Here is a 12,875-nt window from a genome sequence, read left to right as displayed (position 1 = left end):
GCCCCTCCTGCAGCTCCGCAGGGGCTGTGCCCTCGCCCAGCCCGGAGCACCACCAGCAGCATTCCAGCCGGAGCTGCACGGCCCGGGAGCAGCCTCGGGATTTACGGGAATGACATCCGCGGCTGACATCAGCTCGCAGCGTTTGCATTGGATTCCGGTGTGCTCGGAGGTGGGGCTTGGCGGGGACTCTGCTTCAGGCTCCGATCCAGCCGGAGGGAGCTGGGAACATCCTCACTCCCGGCTCTCCATCCTGCACCGGCTCCTCCCTCCTGCAGCTCAGGCAGCGCAGGGTGAGTCCAGCAGCCTCTCCTCCTACTATGAGTCTCCAGGAGCTACTACGGCGGGAACAGCCCTGGTGCTGTGCCCTCGGTCCAGCCCGGCTCGGGAGCAAGGCACGGTGTGGGTGTCGTCAGGAGCTCGTGCTCACCTGGAGAGCCTTAATGACCCATCTTCCAGCACGGAGAGGATTTTGAAGAGTTGCATTTTTTCCAGCACCTTTGGTACTTCATTGTTGCCTGGTTTTTGTTCTGGTTATCAGGGGCGCTTTCACCTGAGTATTTCTTCATCGGATGCCACAAAAGAGTGTCTAGGAAAACAAAGAAACTTGTGATGTGGAGCTGACAGTGCTGGTTTCAGCCAGTGAAAACTTGCCGAGTCAGTGAGAAGGCAAAGAAAAAGGAATGCCAAGGACAATGTCAGTGATGCCTGGTAATTTGTCACTCAATGGGACGAGCTTCTTCAGTGAAAATCCTGGCATCGAGGACAAACCCAGTGAGCAGAGGACTTGGAATGTCTTTCTGTTCTGCTTGACTCTTACCATTGCATTCCCAGCCCTTCTGAGCAGCATTTATTCACTAGTTTCCCTGCTGAAAATGCAGAATAAAACCACGGTGTCGATGATTGTGACCTCCTTGGCAGTAGATGATTTGATCAGCATCGTGCCCCTGATTATTTTCATGCTCATGCAGTGGTCGAGTGAAGGCCTCCCCCAGCCTCTGTGCACCACCTCAGCACTTACGTATTTATTCCAGGGCATTTCTAGCAACCTGAAAGGGTCACTTTTAGTTTCTTACAACTTCTACACCATCAACACGACTGAGACGCTGAGCTGCAGCACTTCCAAGAGTCGTGTGAGCGTGGTATGGGCCATCCTCATCACCTGGATTGTGGGTTTGCTGATCTGCATTCTGCCCCTCTGCGGTTGGGGCCGGTACATCCCCACCTCCTGGGGCTGCTTCACCGACTGTGCCAGTTCCTACATCCTGTTTGTGTTCCTTGTGTACTCCCTGTGCGTGTCCCTGCTGGCAGTGCTGGCTGTGCCCCTCACTCACCAGCTGCTGTGCTCGGCTGGGCCGCAGCTCTCACACACCGACTACCTGGAGGTCCCTGGAGGCTTCACCTCCCCCGGGACACCCGCGGCTGCCCCGGCACTGTCCCCGCTGGACCCCGCGGATAAAGCCCTGCAGCGCTGCCAGGACTCGGGGGCAGTTTTGGGGAAGGGCGTGGCCGGGAGTGGTGCCCTCATGAGCAGCTCACAGAGCAGGAGCTCCACGGTGGGCTTTGCCCAGAAACGGTTCTCGCTGATCCTCGTGCTGACCAAAGTTGTTCTCTGGCTCCCAATGATGGTAAATTGTCAGCTCACTGTCCAGTGTTCACTCACATTTCAGTGGGATGTGGCCTGAGGGCCGTGGATTGAAACAGATGAGCGGTGGCCATGGCAGTTGTTCTTACAGTATAGTTGTGCCAGCAAAAGTCCTTTCCAGCAGGTCTGTGCCACTGCGTGAGTTTAACTGGTGTCCAGTGGGTTTGACAGAACTTTGTCCACAGGTCTGATACTCTGTTGTCACATCATTCACCAATAAAGGGGGGAATAAGGTCCCAGTTTGGTGTTCCCAGCTCTGTGATGAGGCATCTGCTCAGCATTTTGGGGTCTGGGAATTGTGCCAAGCTAATGGCCGCTCCTCACAGCTCTAGGTCCCCTCCTTTGGCAGGTGGGTTAAAAAGCAGGAGTTTGTTAAGAAAATGTGGTTTGTTTCTATCTTTGTAACCCCTGTAGTACTGGGGGTGGGGGGAGTGCTGTCCATGGATGTGCATTTGGGAACAGTGCAGTAGAAAGGGCCCTGCTGAGAGCAGGGACACGGGTCTGGGGCAGTGTTAGCCCTGCCCTGGGCTGTGCACGGACTCAGCACCTGAGCTGGGGGTCCTCAGTGCCACAGGAGGGGCTGAGCCAGCAGTCCCTGCTGAGCTGCTTGGGTTGGGAGCTGTTTAATAGTGCTCAGCATCTATATTTAGCTTCAGCAAGGGTTTTTCTGAGAACTGCAGAGCGAGGGGAAGGGCAGTGAGGGTGTTTGCTCTGCTCTCTTTGGAACCAGAATCGTTGTGCTCAGCAAACACTAATGACAACCTGTGTCTTACAGCTGTGTCGTGTTCATGGCGAGATGTTCTCTTTATTCCTGGAAGTGCCTGAAGTGATTCTCATGTGCCTGAAGTGATACAAATCTCCAAATGCTCTGCCTTGCAGGTACAGATGGTTGTCCAGTACATCACTGGTGTGCAGAGCCTTGTGTTTGAGGCCCTGAGCTTCCTGCTGAGCGCGCTGGCTGCCGCGGCCACCCCGCTGTTCGTCCTGTCAGAGCACTGGCTGCACCTGCCCTGCGGCTGCATCATCACCTGCAGGAGGGAGCCCTGGGCAGGGCCTTCAGGAGATCTCACAAGTAAGTGTGGAAGGGATGCCTGGGTGTAACAGAGGATGCCACACCTTCCCTGGTAACCTCCTGGGAACCTTCTAGAGCTCTGTTTTTCTCTGGGCCTTATGTAAAAACAGCTGGACTAATGGAATGGGTCGGTTGGAGGGGACCTACAGAACTCAACTGCATGAGTTAAGGGCTAAGGATTTCTGAGGATGTGGGAGTTGTTTCCCATTCTCTGGAGTGAAAGTCCTCTAACATCAGGAGATGAATTCCTGACATCTGCTTCATGTTTAGGGAAAAAGAGCTCCTGACTCCTAGAGAGAAGCCATCCCCTGTGCATGGCTTTCACTTGCTTTAAACACACTCTCCAGGTGCAGAAAGGCTTGTGCTGCCACTGGTGCCCTTTTAGCCACTTCCCTGGATAGAATGCAGTTCATCCACAAGGCAGTTTCTTCTTAGAAGTCTTTCTTCTCAACAGTTCATTCTGTTTATGGACAGAAAGTTGGCTGTTATTGTAGCAGTGGTTGGATAATTTATTCCACGTTCAGCGTGTTGTTTTCACTGTGTGTGTAATCTCATTTTTCTTCTCGGTCTTGACTCTCAATATGATGTTTCCTCCCTTCCTGCTTAGCCAAACGCAGGGGTTTTGAGTTCAACCTGTCCTTCCAGCAAGGTTATGGAATCTACAGAATATCCCAGGAGAACCACCCCCACCACAGCAGTGATGGTAAATCCACGTCCTGCCACAGCCTGGTGGGCTCTGACTGCGAGGCCCCGGAGCCTGGCAGAGGGAGTGGTGGTGGGCCTGGGCCCAGCCCCCCGTCTGCAGGGGCCTGCAGGGGCGAGCAGAGCACACACTGTGACCCACCAGCCATCCCTGAAGGACCAGAGTGGAGGTTGTCCCACGAGGAAAGCCATAAACCTGAGCTCACGGATTGGGAATGGTGCAGGAGCAAATCCGAGAGGACCCCTCGGCAGGTAAAATTGGGATTTACCCCATTCTTTTCTGATAATAAGAGTTACCTTATAAAACAAGAATGATTTTTACTTACATTGACCTTTCTATTAGTCCTGTTGGCAGTGTAGTTCCTTTTAGTAAAACTCTTACTTAGCATTGTGTGATGGTTAGTAACCACAGACCTGTTTGCAGATGCTGATCCTGCAACAATTCCTCACTTTTATTCTTAATCTTGGAGTTTTCTAATTACTATTTTGTGTGCACCAGCATGATTTGTATATGGTAAGAGTTCAGTATGAGTGATGCTGGTTCATCTTAGTGAATAGGAAGTTTCTCTCCAAAAGATGACATTTTCAGGGGTATTTCCAAGCATCTGGTGACTCTTTTTGGGTGGGGGAAAGGCAGAATCAAACCTGAATGTGCACTGTGGCACTCAGTGGACATTTGGCATTACAGTAGGTGGGAGTGGGGTAAGAGCCTGTGTGAAGTCCACAAGACAGGAGCTGTAGAAGGCTTTAGGTTGGAAAGGACCTCTGGAAGTCACCTAATCCAGCCTCCTGCTCCAAGCAGGGTGACTTCAAGCTTGATCAAGTTGCTCTTGACTTTTGCACATACATAGGTGAGGTGTATTTTCCATCCCAGTAAGGGAATCCCTCTCCACCTGCTGAACACAAGTGTATGATCCGAGTCAGAGTAGGAATGTGTCTGCTATTTCAAATTGGACTGACCATCCCTTTCATCAAAAGCTGGGGTTCATTCTGTTGCAGTGAGCAGAGATGAACTTCTGCCTTTGGGGGCAAAAGAGGGGATGACTCAGCCTGGTTTTAATCTACCAGTTCTTGCTGAGGCCTCGTGTGCCATGTACAGTCTGGTTAATAAAGTCACTATATCAATAGGTTCATAACTGTGGCTCCTCACAGGAATTTCCAGATGGTGTTTAAAACAAATAGTAATAATCTCCTTTCCCATTTCCTGTGGCTGCCAGTTCAGGTTGCAGCCCTGTGACTCCCCTGGCAGCAGGTATGAGCAGCTCTTGGTGCAGCACCTGGCAGTCACTGCCTGGGGATGCTTTCTGTGCCCTGGGGCTCTGTGTGTCCCTTTTGGACATACCCTTCCCTACTTGCATTACAGGGAATCACCTTTCATCCTTTTCTGACCTTTCCCAAGGTACGACCCTGTGTGCAGTTCCCAGGCATTGAGGCTCCTGTGGGGTGAAAGTTCCAGGCTTTGGAGTCACAGCTCTCCCAGGTTCTGACATTCAGCAGGAGCTGCCAGAGCTTCACAGCTGACATTTGCTTTGCTGCTGGGAAAGGGCAGGGTGTGAAACCCAGCAAGCTTGGTAAAAAAAAACTTCATTGCGTTGCTCAGGTGTATGGTGAATAAAAGATCAATTTGTGCCACACATTAAATCAGTTGTAAACCATCCTGGTATTCATCCTGTCTGATGTCCTGAAGTGTCTGAGAAAAGTCACTTTGTTCTCATCACTGCATTTCTCACGTGTGTTAAAAGAGGAGTCTGTCCCTGGCATTGAGTGGCCATGTCCTTCTGCAGGAGGTACAGGGGTTCTTAGAGGGTACCCAGAGACAGGTGTTGTTACCAGAGTGCTTCCAGCTTCCTTTTCACTAGGACAACCTGTAAGAACTGACAGGAGGAGGAGGAACGTGGCTGCCCAGCTCAGCTCCTGGGTGATGTGGTAGATGAGTCCTCCCGTGCCCAATTCCCAGCCAGCTGGGAGGGGTGGCCTGTCCAGCTGCCCTGCACGGCTCCCCTGCCTCGGCTGCTCCAGGGAAACCAGGGCTGGGGAGTCTCTTTGTGTTGGGAAAGCAGTATTTTGTATTCTGTTGTTTTCAGACCGTAAATAAGCAGGGGGGAAGGTGCCAGTGAGTTTGGTTGGGCTGTTTGAAGAGCAGGGTGCCAGGCAGTACGTGGGATGCTTTGGTTTCCTGCTGAAGCCCCCTTCCTTGGGGTGATAATACTCATGTCACAGCTGGTTGTCTCCTCATTGTCTGTTCTGTGAGTAAAGAGTTACTCCATCCAAGTGATTTCTCTGGAACAGAAGTGGCACGAGGGAGAATGAGGCAGCAGGGTTTATTTAATACCTGTGGAGAGTGGCTGTAATTGAGAGGGAGAGAGAAAATGGTACTTGTCATTTCTAACTCTGCTCGGCTGCATTTTTGAAAAAATACCTTTAACATCTCATAAAATACCAGTGTATCTCCCTTCCTAAGGAGATGGAGTGTAAATATGTCATGTCTTTTTTGCCTGCACTTAAGTGCCTTCAGGCAACACAAATCTCCAGGCTGGCAGTGTGTTCCAGGCTTGCTGGTGATGTTTTTTCTCTCTCACTCAGTACCTCATCTGAGGGTTGCCTCAAGCAAAGTCTTTGAAGAGACTCTGTACAGAACCTCTTTCTGTGCCCTGCAGGGAAAGAGGGGGAGGCTGTGTAAGTGACTTCTGTGAGGAGGAGAAGTTTGTTTGACATGATAAATACTCAGGATGTCCCTCACTCCAGAAAATTGTGAACATTGCAGCAAACATCAGGCACAGCACAGAAGCTCAGTCAGGAATGGCCTTGCAGGTTCTCTTTGGTCCATCTGTACCAGCAGCTGATGCTCTGCCCTGCTGTTCCCATCGGGGCTCTTCCTGAACGTGGTGCTTGGAACCTGGTTCCTGCTTTCCAAGGAGGCTCCTGTGGCTGGAAAATCAATGTAACAGTTCACCATCATCTCCTGGCTTTGCTCCCCATGGGACAGAGGGGTGTGTGCTCCATGTGAAGTGAGAGAACAGACCATGCCTCAGGCAAAGTCGATATCCCGCTGTCCAAGGGGCCCTTGTGCCTTGTCCCTAATGCCACTTAATGGCCTGGGAGTTACAGGACAACTGGGACACCTGCCCATAAACCATTGCAGTCCAGGCTGATATGGGCTTGTTTTTTAAAGGCTTGTGCTGTTCTTCAGCACAGTTTTCTGCATTGTATTTTCCTGGTAAGCAAACCCACCACTTGGTTTAAGTTCGCATGACAGCTTGTGGTGTGATGCTGGCAGAGGCACCCAGAACCTTTTTGCAGGACTGGCAGTACCTGTCACATGAACTTCATGGAGCGTGATGAAAAGGGTGAGGCCCGGTTCCATAGGGGTTACAGGAGACAGGAGTGTCAGCAGATCCTCTCCTGTCCCAGCAGTGACCGAGGGAGCTGGGCCAGACGTGCCAAGCTCTGATTTCTGTACCCACCACAGGCAGAGGACTCCCATGAAGCCCAGGAAGGAGGAGAGCCCTGGACTTACCTGAGCAGCCTCAAATCCAGATCCCTCTCAGCTGTGTCCAAGCTGCACCCACAGGGGTTCACTAAGGGTGCCAGGGGAATTGTTTGTGGAATATTGCAGGGCTTTCTGTTGACCTCAGTCACTTCAGCCCCAGACAGCTGAGTACAGAAGCTCTGGCCTGGAGATGCAGGTGACCTTACCTGGATGCTCTATTGCACTTTCTGTTCCTGATCCATATAAATAAAAGTCTGTCTGCACTGGGCAGGCCAATGGCAGGTGCTGGGCTCAGGTCACCTGAGGTGAGCTTGTCTGTTCCTGTCATAGCCTGTTGGCTCTGCATTTACTGCAGTCAGCCTCTGAAGAGGCAAATCATTGCAGTAATTAATTTCACTGCAGCCAATTTTAATTTTTAGGGAAGTGGAAGACTAAGCTTCTATTTTAAAACAAACAGAAAATTCATTGTCTCTGGAAAGAGACGTTGGGATCCTTACTGGAAACATTCTAAAAATAGATCTTTTCAGCTCAAGCTGTGTTTCACCAAAGTAATCAGGAATGCAGACTCCTTGGAGCTGACTTCAGCTCGCTGGATTTTGTGTTTGGGGAGGCAGAATGGCCCGGTGGGGGTGACATGGGACACAGCAGCCCCTGTCAGCTCTGGGGCTGCCACTGTGCCCTCAGTCCCTCTGGGTCCTCACACCAGGGCTCTGCTGCCTCTGCCAGAGACACAGACTCCAGTGTCACCTGTGCTTGGCTCTGACACTGATGTCACACCTGTCTCCTTATTCCAGGGCCTGTGATTTGTGAGGAAGTTAGGGATGGTGAGGGAAGGTCTGCAGAGCACCTTGTGCTTGAGTCCCTCACCAGGCACAGGTAGAACCAGCTGTGGTGCCTCAGGATGTCCCACCTGGCCTCCAGCTGCTGCTCCAGGAGGCTGTAGGTCTCCCATCAGTCCCCTGTTATATGTAAAGGTGTTCTGAGGACATCCTGAATCCTCTAGGGCATCTCTGATGGCACCACACAACCCTGTCTGGGCAGCAGTTTAGGGTCTGAGCTCAGTCGGGGGGGCAGCTCCTGCCCAGGTGCACTGGAGTGGCCTCCAAACAGTTTTTCTTCTCCCCCCCATCGGGTAGGCATTCTAGGCTGTAGGCATTTCCTTTCTTACCCCAGTTAAGCTTTTGTTTCTGCATTGACTTTCACTGTTTCAACAGCAGTTTATTATCTTTAAAATCAAACTGAGCTGGGAGCCACGGGAGCCACCACCCAGGGCGTGTGGCTCTGGACAGTTTATTTCTGATTTCAGTTGTTACCAAGCATTACCCAGCTAAGGATCCACCTGACACAGAGTCAGCTTTGCTCTCAGGAGATGGAGGATTGATCGATCACCATGTCTGGAGAATAGAGCTGTTCATGCTTTTCTTTCCCTGCTCTGCAGTCATTTGCTCCCTGAAATAAAAAAATTCCAGGAAATCCCAGGAACTGTGTGCTTATCCAGCCTGGATGATGGTCTCTGTAGGTGCTAAGTGCTGGAGAAATTGGACCACTGAGTTTAAGGTCCTTAGAACAGGGATGAATCCAGTTACACTTAATATAACGTGAAAAGTGTGTAAAAATGTTTGGTATTAGAAATATTAATGTCAGCCTTAAAGGATGGCCAGGCTTCCTCCAGCAGAATAAACTCTTCATCACTTGTAAACCAGAGTTTGAAATGGTTCTGAACATCACCTGTGAACGCACCACAAGCAGAATTCAAAGCTGACTGCAGTCACATTCCTTTTCCAGTAAGCCCCCAGCTCTGCAGGTTACTGATGGGCTCCTGCAGCCCCCAAAGGGAAGCAGAGGGAATGCCACACACCCTTGGGAGGCACTTCCCAGCAGGGAGAGTCAGGCTCTGCTTTGGTAAGTGAGGAAATTAAGATTTTCATGTGTATTTGGCAGCTTAATATCCTTTATTAATATTTGATGTAATTATAAGTGTTTCATGGCAAACCAGGCAGAAAAGGGTGGGGTTCTTTGGTTTCTGCCAGTTTGCAAGGAGAAACACAAGAACAGATTCTGCAAAAATTACCTTCCCCTTTCTCTCCCCTTTCCTTCCCCTTCCCTCCCCCTTCAGGAAAACCATAGGGATCAAGAACTTTTTTTCTATGCAGGAAAGGCCACAGAGTTTCTGGATTCTGTTTCTAGGATAATTTAAAAACTAAGTCAGATGGCTCTTGGTGGGCCTTCCCTCACTGCTTTGGGCATTTCCAAAAGGAAACCTTTCCTCCAGGGGCATTCCCAGCTGCTGTGGGGCTTGGATGGGTCAGTATCCTCCCCCATGGACAGTGTCCTCCCCTATGGACAGTATCCTCCCCTGTAGACAATATCCTCCCCTATGGACAATACTGTCCTTGGCGAATCCAGGCTGAGCTCTGCTCAGGCAGCTGGGATGGGGCAGGGCAGCCCAGTCCTGACCCACAGTGATGATGAGGAAGGTTTTGGCTCGTGGCAGCTGCAGCTGCCTCCTGTCTTCTGTGAAATCTGGCAGGTGGATAATGTAATTAAATAATGAAAGGATCTGTTTATCAATTATGCAGAGATTTCTCTGCTCAGAATGCAGCAGCACTCCGTAAGGAACAGGGACATTTGTGATTTATTTCGTTGGGATTTTTTGTCCTTGCTTGTTAGGAATGCATGTGCTGGTACATGGAGTTCTCCAGTGAAATCCCTGTCCCAGTTTCTGACAGAACATTCTCTGGGCAGGGGCTGCACAGGGGGATGTCCTGGGATGGGACAGGATGGACACAAATCTCCACAAACGGGGAAACTCGGCAAGGGAAGGGCCAGGAGGGAAAGGAAGCAGCACAGCCTTGGAGATCCTTCAGCATTCCCAAGGGATGAATATATGTATATTGTTATTATATATGATGTGTATTAGGCAACATTTAGACTGGCAGCTTTGTGTCTCTCTGCAGAGCTGCACAGCCCAGCCCTGCAGAGGCACAGCTCCCAGGCAGTGCTGGGCTGCAGCTCAGGGGGTCCTGGCTTGTGTTTTGGGGTGTTCAGTTCAAGTTGGCCTCAACAGAAAGACAGTGATTTTGGCTTCCAGAATGGTCTGTGTGCAGAATGCTGTGATTTTGTTAGTTGAAACATCTGAACATTTCCAAATGGAAACCTTTCAATGCTGCCAGAAATCAAGAAATTAATTGTTAAAAGGTAAATACTGTATAGAATCCCAGAATGGTTTGGATTGGAAGGGACCTTAAAGTCCATCCTGTCCCACCCCTGCCCTGGGCAGGGACACCTCCCACTAGCCCAGGTTGCTCCAAGCCCTGTCCAACCTGGCCTTGGACACTTCCAGGGCTGGGGCAGCCACAGCCTCTCTCATATGTGTGTGTGTGTGTGTGTATATATATATATATACATATATATATATATATATATATATACACATACACATGCATGTGTACAATGAATAAATAAATACTTGTAGGTATCTGTGTATGTGGATGTGCAGGGAAAAAGTATCTGTAAGTGGAGGAAGAACCAGAACAGAGTGAATTTTCAATCTGCTGTGTTGAAGCAGTGTCTGATCCTCTCCTGGCCGAGAGTGAGTGAGGTCTCTGGAAGAAAAGTCTTCCCTTCCCAGGATCAGAACAAGGCTCCCTTGGCCCGTGGAGTTGCCATGGATACCACCCTGGTGTGGGATGGATGATGCCCTCCAGCCTGGGGTGTCCTTGTGCTGTGCTGCCAGTCCTGCTGGAACTGAGGGAGAAAACGAGCTTAATGCTGGAGTTGGAGGGAAAGTTGTTCATTTTATTTAGGATTATTGGTGATGATCTCTGTGTGTCTGATCTGTTGAAAAGCTGCAGAATGGCACTTTGGTTGAAAAGACAGGGTTTGTTTTATTTCACAAAGCTCTTTACCTTTGTGCCTGGTTCCTGCTTGCAGTGTCCAGGCCCCAGAGCCAGAGCACGGTGTTGTTGGGCACAGTTTGCAGGGACAGGTGAATTCTCTGCTTTAGAAACAGGTGAAGGTGTCTGGAATTGAGCAGTGTTTCTACTGGAATTGTTCTAGTGGAAAATGATGGAGTTCACTGCCTTCCTGGTCAGTAACTGCACAGTGATGTGGAGGACTTGATGCATCTTTTTCACTTCTAACAGTAAATACTGATTTCTCAAGAGAAAACAGACTTTTGGAAAGAGCTACTAAATCACTGGGAAATGTCTTATTCTCCAGAGCTGGCGTGTTCATCACAGTGTGTCAGGATTGCTCATTCTCCCTGCAGGTGCCTCAGACATCCCCTCCATCTTCCTGCTGTTCAGCCTGACAAATCCACAGTGGTTTATTAAGCAGGACCTTGCACTGAAGGAGTCAGCTTTTATTTCATATTCTGTAGATGTCCTATTGAGTCACAGCCACTTGGGACTTCACTTTTTATACTAGGGTGTGTAACTTCTTTCTGCTCTTTCAAGTCATAAGTACCAGGTATCTAAAATTCTGCAAGGAAAAGGCAGTAAAATAAATTAACAAACTGAGCATAATTGGCTTATTTATAATGGATTCTGACTTGAAACCCTGGCCTCAGGTGACGGTCCCTGTTTGTGTTGCAGCGCTCGGGCGGGGCCCTGGCCATCCCTCTGTGTGCCTTCCAAGGGACTGTGTCTCTGCAGGCTCCCACCGGGAAGACCCTCTCGTTATCCACGTACGAGGTGAGCTCTGACGGGCACAAAATCACCCCCATGGCCAAGAAAATCGAGGTGTTTCGGTCCAAGAGCGTCGGGCACGAGCCCAGCCCGGAGGGGTCCCCTCACACGAACGTTAAGATTCATCTGGAGGTGCTGGAGATCTGTGACAATGAGGAGGCCCTGGACACCGTGTCCATCATCAGCAACATCAGCCAGTCCTCCACCCAGGCCAGGTCCCCCTCCCTGCGCTACTCACGGAGAGAGAACAGGTTTGTGTCCTGCGAGCTGGGGGAAAGCGCCTCCTACTCCCTGTTCATCCCGTCCCACAGCCCCGGCAGGGACATCAGCATCTCCATCCCCGACACCGTGGAGGGCCATCGCAGCAGCAGCAGGCAGCACGTGGGCACGGGGCACCAGGAGGAGATCCAGCTGCTCAACAAGGCCTACAGGGAGCGGGAGGGCCAGGGCAGCAGCGGCTGAGGGGGTTCTGTGCTCTGCAGCTGCTCTGCCGCTGCTCCTCTGGGCTCGAGGTGCCCACACAGATGCAGGGTCAGCTGGTTTTCCTAACATGAATTTTATTTGGGTACACTGTTAAATCCATTCAAACTGTTAATGCTCTGTCAAGGGGATAACAAACGCTCAAGTGCTTTACGGCTTTGCATAGTGAATTTCAAGTTATTTATTTATATACTATTTATTTGAGGAACATACATGTCTAGAGGGAATCCTAAATAAAGTCTTACAGTCCAGCTTTGGCGTTTGTTGGCACTGGGTGCTGTGTCTGTGGGACCCTGAGGAAATGAGGGAGCAGCTCCACAGCTGGGAAGTTACAGTAGTGTTGACTCACTTGCAGTTCTTTTCAGCATCTAAATCAAAAAAATCCTAAAATATATTTCCTTTAGAATGTGTGTTTTTCACAGTGTTAAAGGAGATGATGGAAATGCAGGAGGTTCGTGCATGGAGATGGAAATTGCTCTGGCAGCAAAATCCCACTGGTTTCAAACATGAGCACTGCTTTGGTGTCCAGATACACTGTCATGGATTGTTACTGGAGCAAACAGGAGCAAACTGTCAAAATCACCCAAGTGACTCAGCACCAGGCACGTGTCTGTCCTGGACATCTAAATAACAGAAGCAGAGGTAACCACTGCCCCAGTTTAGAGGCACCTCCAGGCTAAAGGGGGTCGGGGAGACCAACTTGTCTATGTGTGGGTGCATAAGCCACTTTGTGAGGGGAAAAGAGAAAAGAAAACAGAAATTTCTAACTTGAGCACCTGCTTCTTCTCCCTTCATATGGCC

At 50.2% G+C, this 12,875-nt stretch overlaps 1 protein-coding gene across 1 annotated transcript; it reads left to right on the top strand.

The window, feature by feature from the left end:
* Positions 1–243: 243 nt before the first annotated feature.
* Positions 244–12,323, top strand: GPR149 (G protein-coupled receptor 149). The gene is made up of 4 exons (XM_027730811.2): positions 244–1,625; positions 2,522–2,714; positions 3,322–3,668; positions 11,502–12,323. Exons 1-4 carry the CDS (start codon positions 681–683, stop codon positions 12,054–12,056), a joined length of 2,040 nt encoding a protein of 679 aa, XP_027586612.1. The 5' UTR covers positions 244–680; the 3' UTR covers positions 12,057–12,323.
* Positions 12,324–12,875: the final 552 nt, after the last annotated feature.

This window comes from Pipra filicauda, unplaced genomic scaffold, assembly GCF_003945595.2.
Source record: "Pipra filicauda isolate LSUMZ 115617 unplaced genomic scaffold, ASM394559v2 scaffold78_size3787270_pilon, whole genome shotgun sequence".
Lineage (NCBI taxonomy): Eukaryota > Metazoa > Chordata > Aves > Passeriformes > Pipridae > Pipra > Pipra filicauda.
This window is presented reverse-complemented; position numbering and strand designations above follow the sequence as displayed.